The sequence below is a fragment of the Salminus brasiliensis genome, chromosome 25, assembly GCF_030463535.1.
Source record: "Salminus brasiliensis chromosome 25, fSalBra1.hap2, whole genome shotgun sequence".
NCBI lineage: Eukaryota > Metazoa > Chordata > Actinopteri > Characiformes > Bryconidae > Salminus > Salminus brasiliensis.
The window spans coordinates 23,248,902-23,264,364 of NC_132902.1; the positions used below are offsets into that span (position 1 = coordinate 23,248,902).

Here is a 15,463-nt window from a genome sequence, read left to right on the forward strand (position 1 = left end):
TTAAGGGCGGCTAAAAGGGCTGTTACAGAGTAGCCCCTGCTAATTGAGACCAGAGGAGTTCAGTACTCACACCAGGGTGGGCGATCGGAGCGCTGCCGCAGAGAAGCAGATGAGGAGAGCACTCTCTGGGGGATGTACGAGTCCACCGAGGGCTGATTCGGACAGTCAAACATGGCTGACAAAGCTGCAGAGCACACGAGAAGATACACTTAACAAGACTGGAGTAGCAAAGTACCTTGGGTTTAATCCCTGGCCCTAAGATTTTTAATTTTGTCTAATCTTGTCTAATGCTTAATCTAGGTCCAAGGAACTAAGCAGTAGTGGTCAAAATGAGTGACAGCCCTCTTCCAGCTGCAGAACTTTAGATCAGTTCAGAGACACAGGGCAGAGACTGGGCAGGTAGTGACCCATTCAATGTACACTATCACACTAAATAGTAGGTTTTACTCATACTAAAAAAACAGGAGGTACCACCTTAATAAATGCATTAGTGTTGTTTATGTTTGTATATACAGACACAGGTGATTTAGGACAAGTCACCCAAAGAACCCGATAATGCATCAATGCAGCAAATAGCTCTGAGAGACCAATAATTTCATATTTAGGAATTTCTGGTCTTTATTTCAGGTTTTTATGTTTTTACATTTGCAAAAAAAACGGTTGTATGCATCCAAATTTCAATGACGCTAAAGTTGCCTCCGCCAGCTTCTTATTGGTGGAATGAGAAATTTGAGTAATACATTTAAATAAGAAGCTGGTGAATAAGAAGTCTACTTCAGCTTTGTCAAACTCCTCAAATCATTTGTCTCACATCTGCATCCTCTACGCTTGCACCTACAACTGTTAACTAAAGCATTCGCATCATCACTACCAGCTGGTCCTCAGCTTGTTGTAGAGACAAGCCTCTAAGACCATGTCGCCTGATACAGGTGACCAAGGGAGGCAGCATCTTCGGCAGGGCTAAAGGAAACAGAAGCACTGCAAACTTTTGCATGGTTTTTGGTGACTGTGGTGAGCTACAGGCAAACCAAGCTCTTTATGTCTGCTGCCTTAAAAACAAATTGAACTACTTCAAACTGCAACCGAGTGCACAGCGAGGGGGGATCGATGAACGTCACTGATACTCAATTCAGCTAATTGATATGCCATTCAGCTAAATGGGCTAACATTAGTATGCTGGACTGTTTTGTACATTGCATTGTCTGCTTAACTGGTAACCTGACCACTGCTAATTTACAGCATTCAACAGAAAAACGACATGTCCTAAATGTCGCATCCTAAATATAGGCCTTTATGTAGAGTAAACTGCCCTCATGTGGGACACTGGGACAACTCCATTTGGTGTAGGTCTTCCTCAGATAAATAAAAGTCTATGGGTCAACATAGACTTTTATTTATCTTACTAGTGCAGTGACTTGTTCTGGACTAGTGCAGATTTCTGTGCAGGTTAACATGGAGCAATGGCAGGGATGGTCTCTGTTCATAGCTGTAATAACTATCTGGAGAGTACATCAGGTTAAACAGCACCTGCAGAGCTGAATAGCTCCAATCTGAGGAGCACATCTGATAATAGGATAGAGTCGGGAATTCGATTGAGGTTGAATCATGTTCTCATCACAACAAACAGCTCCAGAGTTTGTTTGGGACCGGACTGAGACCACCTCCTCTCAAGACTCTCCGTGCGGCCGTTTTGGTCCACAGCAGAGTGCGATTACTGTTTTCACACCTGCCCAACAACTCTGCATTTAACCAGACCAAAAAGTGCCCTTTGATTAGGATGGAGCAGTCTTTAAACAAAAGGTACCTACATTAGGCTTATTTACCCCACTGCATTATGACATTTTCACCAGACTGCCTTAGCTAAAATGTATATAGAGTGAGTGGGCTATGGACATGTAAGAACTATACCTCTGGTAGTCCTGCTATGTGAATCCCCAGCATTCTCACACACTGCCGTCAGGAACTTGTCCACCTGTTTGAGCGAGAGGGAGTTGTGCAGTGTCTCCAGTGGGTAGATAGAGGGCACCATGGAGCAGCCTTCAAACCCTACAGAGCAAAGAGGAGACACAAGAGCAGACAGTGGTCCCACCCTGCTATCAGTGTGAGCCTGCGGCAGAGCGAGGGGCTAACCTACAAACCCACCCATACACCACTATGGAGCAAAGGGGTCCACAACATTCCACCACATCCTGGTTAGTGAGAGAACCACAGGCAAGGTCAGGAGGTAAGGTCTCACTCACACACACACACTCATCACAAAAAGATGCTGACCTCATGATGACACGCCCAAGCACATTCGAACATAATCTGGCTCTTACATGGCTACATGGCTTAAAGCAGTCCATAGAGCCAAATATATTAATAATAGAGCTGCCATTGCCAATTACATTAATAGTTTAGTAATCTACTTCTTGTTTAGAATTTTAAGATAGAAAATAAACAACAAAAATCTACTTATTATATATTTATTATTATAGAACAATAACAAGCCCTAATAGTCTTTTATAAACAATGGATTAATAAGTAAATATATATATATAAACAGAATGTAGATCAGGCTCATTCTTACTTAAAAAAAAAAAAGAGAAAGAAATATGCATCATTATACAAACTGTAAACAAATTACTGACAATTCATAAAAAACGTAAACTGCATGTGTTATAAAAATAATAATAATTTAAATACTCCCATCAGCCCTAACCCACATAGACGTTCTTTGTGAGCCAATTAGATCACACTGTAGAGGTTAAACAGTCAAAGACAATGTTAGAATCAAGCACATCAACACACCAAGTCTAAAAAAAAATAGACTCACTCATTAAGCTCTACCTGGTCAGCTTTATATCTACTTGGTCAGATTTTAGTACAGCAAATATACAAGTATGTCAAACTGCAAAAGAAAAAAACAAAAACAACAAAGCAAAAATGTGATCAGCTGATGTAACCAGATCATACTGCAAGAGCTATGACAGCTAGACCCAGACAATAACTGAGGTAGAGACACATATAGTTTGTGTGTTTGTGTGTGTGTGTGTATATGTCCAAATGTATGTGGACACCCCTTCTAACGAATACATTCAGCTACTTTAATTCGCACCCATTGCTGACACAGATGTGCAAATGCACACAAACACAGCTTGTCTAGTCCCTTTAGAGAACAAGGCGACAAATAATAGAATAGGACTCTGGAGCAGATAAACATGAACCTATTGGTGCCATGTCTAATGGCAGGCGTGGGCTAGAGGGGTAAAAAGCATTAAGCTGTGGAGCAGTGGAAGAACTGTGTTCCCTGGAATGATGGTGGTGCTCCATACAATGCGTTGAGGAGTCAGGGATGAGTTGGGGAGTTAGGGATTGAGGTGGGGTGGTGATCATCATCATCATTATTATTATCATCATCCTGATCTCGCTAACGTTCTTGTCGCTGAATGCAATCAAATCCTCACAGCAATGCTCCTCTAAAATCTAGTAGAAAGACAGCTACTCCAACAAAAGCAGGAAAAACTCTTTCATGCACTTGATTTCTGAAAACACAATGAATGGGTGAGCAGGTGTCCCAATACTTTTGTCCATATTTTGTCCACACTGCTATATCCTAACTCAATGAAAGATATTACAAAAACCTGAGCATATAAGCAGATTTTCAGACGCTACCCTCCAGAATAACATCCCACCTCAAACATTAACACCAGTGTTTTTGCCTCTACAGCCACAAAGCCGATCCAAATCACGAAGGGAACAAATGCTGCCGCCTGCGTTTACATGAATCACTATCATCAGTCAGGTGGACGCATCTGTTGCGGTTCAATATTTAATCACAGGCAGAATGTGACCCAGCTCAAACAGCGAAGTGTAAATTGGCATAATGTTTATCTCTTTTTAACTCAGTGAGCATTCAAATGACATGAACATGCAGCAGCTGATCTACATCCAGATCAAACACCATCTAGTCTGTAAAGCCCAGTCAACCACAGCATCCACCATAGCGGTTACTCTTTTAGAAACCCTGTTAAGCAAAACTTCTTTGACAAATCTCAAACCAGCTGCATAAGCCAACATCTTTAAAAGAAAAATGCAAGCATTACATGCTCCACACAAGCTGGGGAGAGCTGTGGCAGCAGGCCGGACGCTACTGCAAGCACAGCACACGGCAACACAGGGCAAGGCAGGCCAGGCCAGGGCGCAGTAGTAGGGCTGCACAATGAATCGTAGGACTTAACAGAACATAATTGCCTTGTCTATGTTTAAAAGCCATAAACTTAAGGCATACATTCTCTCTTTGTAGTTGTACATCAGCAATTTTTATCAATTAGTTTTAAAATATGTAAAAATGCAAGGAAATATGGGCTTGTAATGCAAAAATGTGAAAATGTGATCCAGCTAAAAATGCTAAATGAAGCTATTGTGTGTCTGAACTCCCTGAATAATTGTGATAAACAAAAAAGAGCATTTTTGCCTTTATCGTGCAGCCCTACGCAGTAAAGGGGCGCTGTAGCGGCAGGGCTGGCTGACCGTAGAGGTATTCTAGGGGGTCCTGGCCGGAGATTAACCAGTTGCGGAAGAGGCGCAGGTGGTAGGAGCACTGGTGGAGGTGATGGGCCAGAGCACTGTCCAGAAAGAGCGAGTGGTCGATATTGGGGGCAGTGGAGAAGCGCCTCAGCAGCTGGGCTACATGGTGCTCCTCCAGGGGCTCTGAGGAAGAAGAGGTAGAGCGTGGAAGAGCGTGGACGAAGAGGGGAAGTGGTTGGGGGTGGGGGTTTATGGACGGGACATTGCCAGACAGAGCTAAATTTTACAGATTGAAGAAGAGCATTTCCAGAGACAGCCATGTTCAACTCTCCAAAACCACACTGGCTAACAGCAGAACCTGTTCAAGCAGTGGACAAAGTTTGGGCAAAATTCAGACTTCAGTGTTCGGCCCTGCTCAGGTTAATAGACGGACATTAAATAAGACAATATTTGAGATTACCGACGAGCTCGACACAGTTCTATGAAAGTGTGTGAGGATTAAGGCATGCAATTAGCATCTTGCTAATGGGTGTCTAAAAGCTTGCATTACTTTTTAGCTACTTTAGCCTCGTAACTCGTAACAGAAAACTGCAAATTTAATTTCTGCAAAACTATCACTTTAAAACAGCAGAATCTGAGAGTCTGCATCAGGAGGTTAAGGTCATGTGACATGCTTTCAGGGGTTGCTGCTTTTTTTATTTATTTTTTGCTCATAACACTTACACCCATCTGATTCATCAACATGACCAACTTGCAAAGTAGTCGTAGACCTAAACTCCTTCATTACCAGATAAAAGTTACCATAGAAACAGCATAACATCAGCTAAAGAGGCTTCATTATGGGGTCTGCAGTGGATATAAGTTCTAGTAGGTTAGATGCCAGAAGCTGGTTTGTGACCAGCTTAGCAAACACAGGTAACTGGACTAGACTGGACTAGGGTCTAGGCATCGTATATTATTTTGTATATGTATATTTTTCATTGTTTTTAATAACCATCTCAAATCATCTTTGAATATGAAGAAAAGCTGTACAAAAAATTAAGACCACAGTCCGACCAATTATACTTGAATAAAGTTTTTTTTTTATGCAGAAAAGGTGAAATTTCACAGGTCGAGGCTGGTTGTAAGACAACGGTGTCCTGGTTAGGATGCTTCCACAAAAATTCATAATTTTCTTACATAAAATTTATATTATTCAATTATAATAAACTTTTAGGTCTGTATTATAAAATAAAGTACAACACAGCACAACATATTTAAAATATCTGACTGTAATCTGTATGTTGACTATAATCTACAACCACCTCAAAGTGGGAGCCGGGGGGTTCCCAGAGGTCCCGGACATCGAGCTAGAGACCCACAGGTCGGTTAATCTTTTATACGAGCCAAAATAAATATATAAATTGAAAAAACACAATATTACCATGATCATCAGTCTGTAGATCTACTAAAACCCACTACGCCTCAAACTAAACAAAATCCAATAGAACAATGACAACTACATAACATTTGGTTTTAATTGTAGTACACTAGCCTCCAAATCAGGTTATTAAAGTACCCTGATTATACCAGTAAAACCAGTATACCATTTTTAAACACAAATGAGAAGGACAGACACTATTTGTAGATCAGTGGACCGATAGAAGCTAAAACCTACACAGAACTGCAGAAGATCTCCTCAAATAAAGAAGATTGTACATATTGGTACACACACACACACACACACACACACACACACACACACACACACACGCAAAACATTAATTTTGGCTGAAAAACCCACATTATAGGAATCTAAATGTTTTTTAAATTTGTTTATTTTTAATAAAACAGTTTGGTGTAGTATGTACACACTACCACTCCCCCTCCAGTTTATATGGTGCATATCTAAAAAAAGTAATTTAATGTTTTTTGTGATTCACAAAACCAAGAGCACTTACAAATAGTGTACTGAATATATTCTGTATTAGTTGTTTAGCCCCATGTATTCACACTGAACTTATAAAGAGTGTTTCAGCCTGGACTGCTTTTTAAACGAGACTTATTTACAGAACAGAGCTCATTTACATATCTTTTATATCATTGATTTCACACAAAGCAGTCATATCTCCATTTTAGCTTTCTGACAATGTGAATGTAGCAGTTGTTTTTCACTGTGTCAAAATTTCATGATGAATGGACCGATAGAGACACAGTGGCGGAGGGACGGGACGGAACTGTGCAATTTCCATTGATTTGTATCGCAGACTTCATTACTTTTTTAAACAAAATAGCAAATATGCCAAAAAGCTGTTGTGTGGTGGGTTGCAGGACAAATAAGATTAAAAACCCTGATTTGAGAGCCAAAAAGATTCTGAGAGAGATAGACAGGAGGACTCCCTACAGCCACAGGGCTGTGTAAAGACTGGGCTTGTACAGGGACTTCATGGGACTTTTTATGGGATCCTGAGATCCTGCAGCATCTACGTCAGTGTGCGAATCAGACATTTTGTGTCTGGTAGATCTGAAAAATGAATTATCAATCTGAAAAATTGTTGTTAAAAATGGTGTCCAATATCGAGATAAATTACTTTAGCTAGTTAGTTAAGCTATCTGCGATAGATTCAGAGTCCGTGATCCTCCACTGGATAGACGTACACATACATACACTGTATATATGGAAAATGGATATTTACAAATAATTTGCAACTAAAACACTAAAACACAAGAAAATGTAGATACGAGTCCTCTAAAATACACTGAATTCCTCTAATTAACTGACTTAATTACTGACTTAACTGACTATATATATAGTGATAAGGAGGTCATACCAATTAACAGAGATATTACACTCATAATTCATCATATACTGTAGAAGACTCAGCATGTAAGTGCACAAAATAAAAATAAAAAATAAAAAACACAAGAGCATAAACCATATAACCTCTGAATATACAGAAGTACTGAAGATCTTCAGAACAGGTGGCCACCTGGTACTAGGGGTTGGATAATATGATGACAAACTTATGAAGATTAATTGTAGCTTGTTTTTTTAGAGGAGGATTCCCAATAAGGTAAAGCCATCTAAAGTTTCACACCATTGTCAGAAGGTCAAAAGAAATTACATTAATGCTGGGGGTCAATGTGAACATAACTGGACCTGCCTAATTGGAAAAGGCACAGAATTGAAGAGGTACTGAAGTTGCTGAAGAATTTCTATTAAGTACTGAACCATATTGTAGAGACATTGTAAACATTTATAATAGTGACTGAACCATTTGTGGTAGTTACCGAATATTTTATTATGTATACTGAATTATTTACCAATAACATTAAATACTGGATTATTTATTGTAGATACTGAATTATTTATAGTAGATATTGAATCATTTGTAACAGTAACTAAATAAATTATTGTAGATACTGAATAATTTCCAGTAGTTACTAAATGGTTTGTTGTAGATATTAAACAGATTATTGTACTGAATACTGAATCATTCAAAAATAGTGACTGAACCGTTATTGAAATTGTTACTGAATCATTTATACTAGACACTGAATCATTTACAGAAGTTAGAGAATAGTATGTTGTAGTTAATGAATCCTTTAAAATAGTGACTGAATAATGTTTGTAATGGTTACTGAATCATTTGCACTAGAATAAGTTCATTATTCTGTATTCTGAATTTACTGGAGAAACTGAACTATTTATAGATTATTTATTTTAGATACGGAACAATTTAAAGTTCCTAGTAGACACTGAAACATTTAAAATACATAATTAATCATTTGCAATATTTACAGAATAACAGACAAAACTAAACTAAAAAGGTTTAAGGGATAAGAGACATTCTGGCCTAAAACTAGTAGTGCAGCGGTTTATCCCTCAGCTTTATCGGTTTAACAGAGTTCATGATTTTGGTTTTAAATCAGTGTTTTCTTACTTCACCAGCATGAATTATGCAAAACCATTATACAACCACTGGGAATCCCTGAGGTGCTCAACCAATCCTAAATGCTAGCCTACCAATAATCTACAGGCTAATACATACAACCAAGTTCATATTTCAGACAACCTTCCTTCAAACCTCCACCCCAAATCAATGTGAAGTGGTGGGGTGGGATTTCTTGGTTTATGGAAAATGCCATAGTAGAAATGATGACTGTAGTATCACTACAGGCTCTAAGGAGGCATGTTTACATATGTGATAACTGTTACAGACAACAGATGTGGTGATGGTCATGTTTTCCACTTTGGCCATAATGCCCACACCTACCCAGCTCTCAAAGCCCTTGGGAACATATGGTTCTGGTCAGTATGGCCAACATGCTCACAGAGGGCTCAGCTGCGAATGTCTACAATTCCACAGTCCGCAGCAGCCCTGCTTAGAAGTTATTTAGATGCACACACAGAAATGCCGTTCACTAATAGCAAAACAAGTGTTTTACAATGATACTTACTTAGAACACGGGTAGAGTTCGTAAGGGTGTGGACCAGCTGTGGCTCAAATTCACATAGTAGTAATAGTAGTAATAGTACACCTACCAACACCGCTCCCCAAACACATGTGCATGCATGCTATGACCAACAGACGCACACACACACACACCCCCAAGCACTCTCGCATATCCTGAAAAATATACAAAACTGTTGTCTTAGAAATAAAATTTAAAAAAAAAAGAAAGAAAACAGAAACGTATGAACACCGAGTGATTAGGTGAGAGTGACAGTCGTACGCAAGAAGTTACAGAACAGAATGTGAGGGTGGTGTTAGAGCTAGCGTCCAGATGAATGGGCAGACAGAAACGGAAAGAAAACTGGTAAGGACTGGAGGAAACATGGCGGTGACCATGTTAAACTGAAAACTGAAAGAAACTGAAACACTAGAGAATCTCAAACAGATGTTTGTTTGTGTTTTTTTTCCATAGACATGCAAGACAGAGGAGGTGGAGAAATGTGGAAATATACTTGAAGAGAAGCAGACGTACCATTAGTCGGATGCTTTGCAAACGACACAGAAAATCGCTTTACTGCCGGCATAGACAACAACTCTGAGGAAAAAAAAGGTCACTGGTGTTACCATCTTTGCAGTGCACCTGTAGAGGATGAGGGGAGGGGCTGTTTATTTGGATTGGGGGGTGGTCATACAGTGCTGAAGGTGAGAGACATTCAGGGGCAGGGGGAGAACAGCGCTGGATTTGTTCATTGGGGGGTTTCTATGCTGCTGTTGTACCTACAGTTAGATACAGTTAGATAGAGGGACACTGGGAGAAAGCAAGACAAGCAGCAGAGTGTTCAGTGTGATTTACAAGCTAAAGTGTGCAGCTGGTTTACAGTTCATGTTTTGGGGTATTTGATTGTCTCAGACACTACTGATCACTTAAGGCAGGTTTTTACAGTCTCACTGTTTCACTGTTTGCAGATCCAGCCTATGTTGGAGATATCAGTCAAGACTAAAAGGTAAACACTGAACAAAGGGCATTCAGAGACAACTGAGACATTCCACTTTTATCCCACCATTTATTTTGGATATTGGGCGGATGTTAAAATATATTTTATTTCATGGATGAGAACATTCATTTGCATTACTCGCTTCTCTTAAATAACCAATATAATAAAAAATATGTATACTACAATATTATACACGCTCAACAGCGATATTGTGAACAGTTGGAAAAGGTACTTTACCCGTACTAGTTGCCTGAATGCTTTATTTGTTTATTTGTTTGTACAGCTGTTTTAGTGTGCTGTTGGTCTGAGATCTCTCCTTTTATACTTAACGTGCTACCTGCTACGGTCCCATCCCATCCAAAAACATCCTAATCCCCAAAATGTTAAACCAAAAAAAAAAAAATTACTGCTATTATAATAACATTCAAATGATAAATTCAGTTGGGTCTAATTAACATACAGGCACTGGTTGTTTGGTAGAGTTGCACGTATGACTGACAAAGAACAAGTGCCTGTTTAGTGTCTAACTGTAATTAAGAGAGTTGACTACTCTCTAGTAAAACTGTGATTTTTTTTCTTTAGTCCAAAGGAAATATTGCTTTTCTTCAAGACTGTCTTTTACTGTTACAGGTTTGGTGGCTACAGTACGTCCAAACACCCATGCATGTCAGAGCCTTATAATTGAATTAATTAGATTTATTAGATTAGAACCACATTTATTATTATTATTATTATTATTATTATTAATAACTGAATGAAAAATCATGTATAATGTACTTTCTGAACATATGTAACATTCATGTTTTATGTTGTCCTCCATTCATAGCTTGGAAACCTGCTGTCCATGTCTTTAATCTCAACATTAGTTTGCAGCCAACAACAAAATCATGAATCCAGTCATTATAGTAATGCATTGTCTAGAAACTCTTTGCTGCCCACTGTGGCTACAAGCTTAACAATAAAGTAGAGTATTTTCAGTTAAACGTTTCTACATTATGCTTTAGTTAAAAAAACAAAAATCTATTATTCGAAAATAAGCTATATGCTATATATCCTAAATCCTATATCAGAACTTTTCACACCTCCTCGTCTCATAAAACATCATGTTTTTCAACAACGTTAGGCCATGTACACCGACCAGCTATAACATTAAGTGCATAAAAAACACTGATTATCTTCATCTTCAGTGGCATAGATCTGTCAATGGCTGGATATACTAACACAGCAGGTGAACAGTCAGGTCTTGAAGGAGATGTTTGTGTTAAAAGAAGTAAAAATAGGCAAGCGTAAGAATCTGAGCCACTTCAACAAGAACCAAACTCTTTAAAGATGTTCTGACCCAAACATCAGGCAGGTCTTGTGGGGTTTCTAATGGTATGCAGTGGCCAGTACAAACCAAAAAAGTGGTCCAAGAGAATCAGAGATAGGGTCATGTCTGCTCATGGAGGCCCCATCACACAGCTTACACGACTTCTTGGTCCCATATACCACACAACACCTTCACAGGTCTGGTGGACTCCATGCCTCGAGTGGTCAGATCGGTTGTGGCTGTTGTATTACTCAGTATTAGGCAGGTGGGACTAATGTTATGGCTGATTGGTGTAGACTGTAATATTATCTCAAGTTTACACTGACCTCAGATCAGTTTATAAATGCATCTTAGTATTAGGGTATTCTTAACTGGTAGAGGTGGTGTTAAATGTGAGCACACACACACACACACACACACACACACACACACACACACACTATAATATTTCTAACACAATATAATAAGTGCTACTACTTAAAATAAGCCAACAATGCAAGTTGATGTCCTCGCTGTTCAAATATGTAAAGGACATATTTCTCAACCAAAGTATCCAAATGACGAAAGAAATAAATAATGAATAAATTTACATATTTTTGTAATACTGAAGCTTATTGGTGGGTCCTCTTTTGGTGGAATGTCCCAGCTATCTCTCAGCTTCCAGTTTTTTAATCTTCACTCTCCTGACTGCTCATAAGACTCACAAGAAAACATGGTGGAAATAATGCAGCTGGCTACAGTTCCTAAAATTCAGCCTCAGGGCACTTCCCTATGGTACAGTCAGACACCATCTTATGAGATGGCATCTCTTTCTGAGAACAAAATGGTGGACAGACTTGAACAACAACATCCTGAGAGAGAGATCCATCATTTCTCCCCCCTCACACACACACACACATGCGTTCAACACAACAACAGACACGGTAACACTAAAGTGCAACAGGAGATGCCTACAGAGACCACAAGTGTAGACTACAGTGAGAACTGGGGCTGAGAGAGCCTGTACATAGACAATACTGAGGATTGCACTGGAATACAGGTTCACCACAGACTTCAATGAACATCGAGTATGTGGACATGTGAAAGAGGTGGGAGTACAGACATTATGCTGCAGGACTACTGGAGAACACAAAACACTGCTTGGAAAATGGCAGCGGAGAGAGAGAGAGAGAACGGCCCTTCGCAGGGTAACACTGCCACCTAGTGGACATACCTGCTCGTAACAGGGATGCATGCTCAGAACATTCTGGAAGGGCATCTGCTTTGGATGTCTATCTGTGATAAAGGTCATTTTATCCTTGGCCTTAAGGCTGTTTAGCACTGTCAGGATCATGCACCTCACTAATGTGGCGTCAGGGTGAAGAATATGATTTCTTTAAAGGAGGAAAAAAGGCTCCTGACTGTTGGAGAAAGTTTAGAAATCAAATAAATAAAAGGAATTTCAGCTATAACGGGGACAACCCAAGATCAGTATGTCAAACTGGTACATGACACACTGCAAAGTCTTTACGGCAGATAGGGGCACGCCATTAAAAGGGCACTCCAGCATTTTTAACCTAATGTGATGATACCTATGTAGCGTTTGCTTATCATAGAAAACAATGGGCAGGTGCTGAAGTCAAGTACATTGAAATTACTGTCCATATGCATTAGATGTGGCAGATAGAGATTGAGTTGATAAAGGGAGGAGTATTCAGAGTCAGAGGCTAAGTGTGAACCAACCGTAGTAGGTTATATGTATATGTATATGTATGTGATTTGCTACTTAAAGGGGGACGTCACTGACTTTTCAAAACTTGAGCATAATTCAACCATTAAGATGTACACACAGGAATTCACAGGGTTGTGGTGTGAAGTGGTGCACTGTAGAGAAACAATGACTACAATGGCTTCTTTACAGTGGTGGTGATAGGAGCCAGGAGACGACAATGCAAAATTATCGTTGTATTTGCTACTCAAAATGATAAGCTACATAAAAAAAACCTTGTTGAGTTTTTAGATGTAATGTTGAGTAAAATTAGTGGTAATGTTGGTGGTAAAACTTGTGTGTGTGTGTGGGGGTGGGCATAAATAATAATACTACTACTAATAATAGCAATTATGACAATACAATAATACTACTACTATTACTACTAATAATAATAATGACAAAACAATAATACTACTACTATTACTACTAATAATAATAATGACAAAACAATAATACTACTACTATTACTACTACTACTACTAATAATGACAATACAATAATAATAATAATAATAATAATAATAATAATAAAATAAATAAATAATAATACAAGTTTTCTTGGGGTACTATTTTGCTTTACAATGCAATTTTTGTAAACATTTTTTTTTAGACCATTTCTTGTAATACCTTTCTATAGGGCAGCATTTATGTGCCCTTCAAGTTCCCACCACCCCCCTGTTAAACCGTTTTGTCTTGGTAAGTTTCCTTCTTAATGGCAGCGTTTCACACCAAACCACCCCAACTGCCTTTGTTTGCATCTTAATAGTTTAACTATGCAAATGTTTTGAGAAATCAGTAAAACTTCCCTTTCACACTGGTATTCATTCAAACGGTACCGAATCAGCACAAAGAACTATAAAGTGAAAATCCTGAGATGAAGCAAGGAATACACGAACATGCCAAGAGAGACGATGAATGGCAAGTGCACAGATTCCATGAGCTGTTACCAAACAAAGGACAGAACTGAAAAGAGAGTATGACAGCAAAATGAGTGGAGAACAGTAAACGAAGACTTCGATAATGATCTAATGATATGATGGAGACTCTTTACCTACTAAAAACATACCATTTAACATTTTCCCCCATATAGAAAATGAATGGTTCAGTCAGTAAAGCTAAAGTTGCTAACGACCAATGAAAGCCACCAGCTGTCAACTGGCTACTGGCTTACATTCGCAGTCAGTATCATTAGTGTTAGCTCCTTTAGCCAGGCTTAAGATGGAAGTGCCCTGACCTAAGAGTCTCTAACCTCAGCACTCTCTCACTGGCTCTCGGGGAAAAGAGAGAAAAAAAAAAAAAGAAAAGAAAAAAAAAAAAAAAGAGAACAGCTCATCCGAGCACATACCGTCTTTATAGGTCAAACTGCCTGAGGAGAATTTTTTGCGGTGTGTGCGGGCGTAGTCCTGCAGGTTGGGGGCGCTAGAGGACCCCCCGAGGACAGTGGTGCTGAAGAGCCCTGCACATTGAGAGCCTGTGGAGGGGGGTTAGAGCACTAAATTAGTTAGTCTTCACTACAAACACATGCTGTTACTTAGATTCGGCTTTAGGTTTAGAAAGCTACAGTTACTGTGTGTTATAAGCTATTTTATTGGTTATACATTTAAAGCAGTAATTTGAATGTATTGAAATTAACAATATATACAGTTCATACACGGATTAACATCTCACATGATTGATGTATGTGATGCTCCAAAAAGGATGATGTAATGTAGCTGTGAGGATGGTTTAGATTAGATAAGGACTAAACTTAATGTGTGTTTAATAAACTGGACATTATCAGCCTTAGTTTAACGTTTGTTTATATGTGCATATGATGGAAAAATGCATGACATTAATAATGGTTATTAGTTATCTTCATTAATGAAAATACTATATTGCACACATCATTTATATTCTAAAGGACATGCTATTATTTTGTTAACTTGGTTTAAAGAATTGCTGGTTATTTTGTGATTAGTTCATCACTGATTCACATTTAATCTGGTACTGATTACTGTTCCTGTTTGAACTTTCTAATCTCAACATGAGGATTAAACTGCAGTGGTCGCATGGATCTTAGCTATGAACATGTCCAGATTAATTTACAAAACGGCATTAAACAAACTATACAAATTCATGTTTTGGAAACAGAAACAACAAAACCTGCACAATTCACAGTGTATTATTTGTTGACTGTCGCAATATGGGTCGTTGCAATTCTGCAATCTTTATTACTAAATATTTTACAGTGTGCTGTAAATATCCTGATCAGTCACAGGTGCTGCAGGTGCTTCTGGGGCCATTTGTACAAATCAAGACATTCACATTAGGCCAAAATAATGGCAGCCAAATTTTAACCATGTTACATCAAGGACTCTTGTTTAATCTTTTTACTCTTTTTAATGTTTTGCAATAAATTGTCTTGTCTATTATTGTTTTAATGTTTTGCACAGGGGGCATCCATGGCCTAAAGGCTGCTAGAGTTT

General features: G+C 38.8%; 1 protein-coding gene and 1 long non-coding RNA gene across 6 annotated transcripts in view; one reads left to right on the forward strand and one right to left on the reverse strand.

Moving 5' to 3' along the window:
* Positions 1-15,463, reverse strand: part of ppip5k1a (diphosphoinositol pentakisphosphate kinase 1a) — a 47,279-nt gene that overhangs the window by 3,881 nt on the left and 27,935 nt on the right. For 3 of the 5 annotated variants that reach the window (XM_072671766.1, XM_072671768.1, XM_072671767.1), the window contains 5 exons: positions 14,344-14,469; positions 9,478-9,540; positions 4,513-4,692; positions 1,909-2,046; positions 71-184 (listed from right to left, as the gene is read on the reverse strand). In XM_072671766.1, the coding sequence (XP_072527867.1) occupies positions 71-184; positions 1,909-2,046; positions 4,513-4,692; positions 9,478-9,540; positions 14,344-14,469 (621 nt within the window). The remainder of the gene's footprint in view (positions 1-70; positions 185-1,908; positions 2,047-4,512; positions 4,693-9,477; positions 9,541-14,343; positions 14,470-15,463) is intronic. The other 2 variants (XM_072671770.1, XM_072671771.1) reach the window with 2 other exon arrangements.
* Positions 2,070-14,259, forward strand: LOC140548274 (uncharacterized). The gene is made up of 3 exons (XR_011978552.1): positions 2,070-2,224; positions 9,418-9,555; positions 9,912-14,259. It is a non-coding gene; the product is annotated as an uncharacterized lncRNA (long non-coding RNA).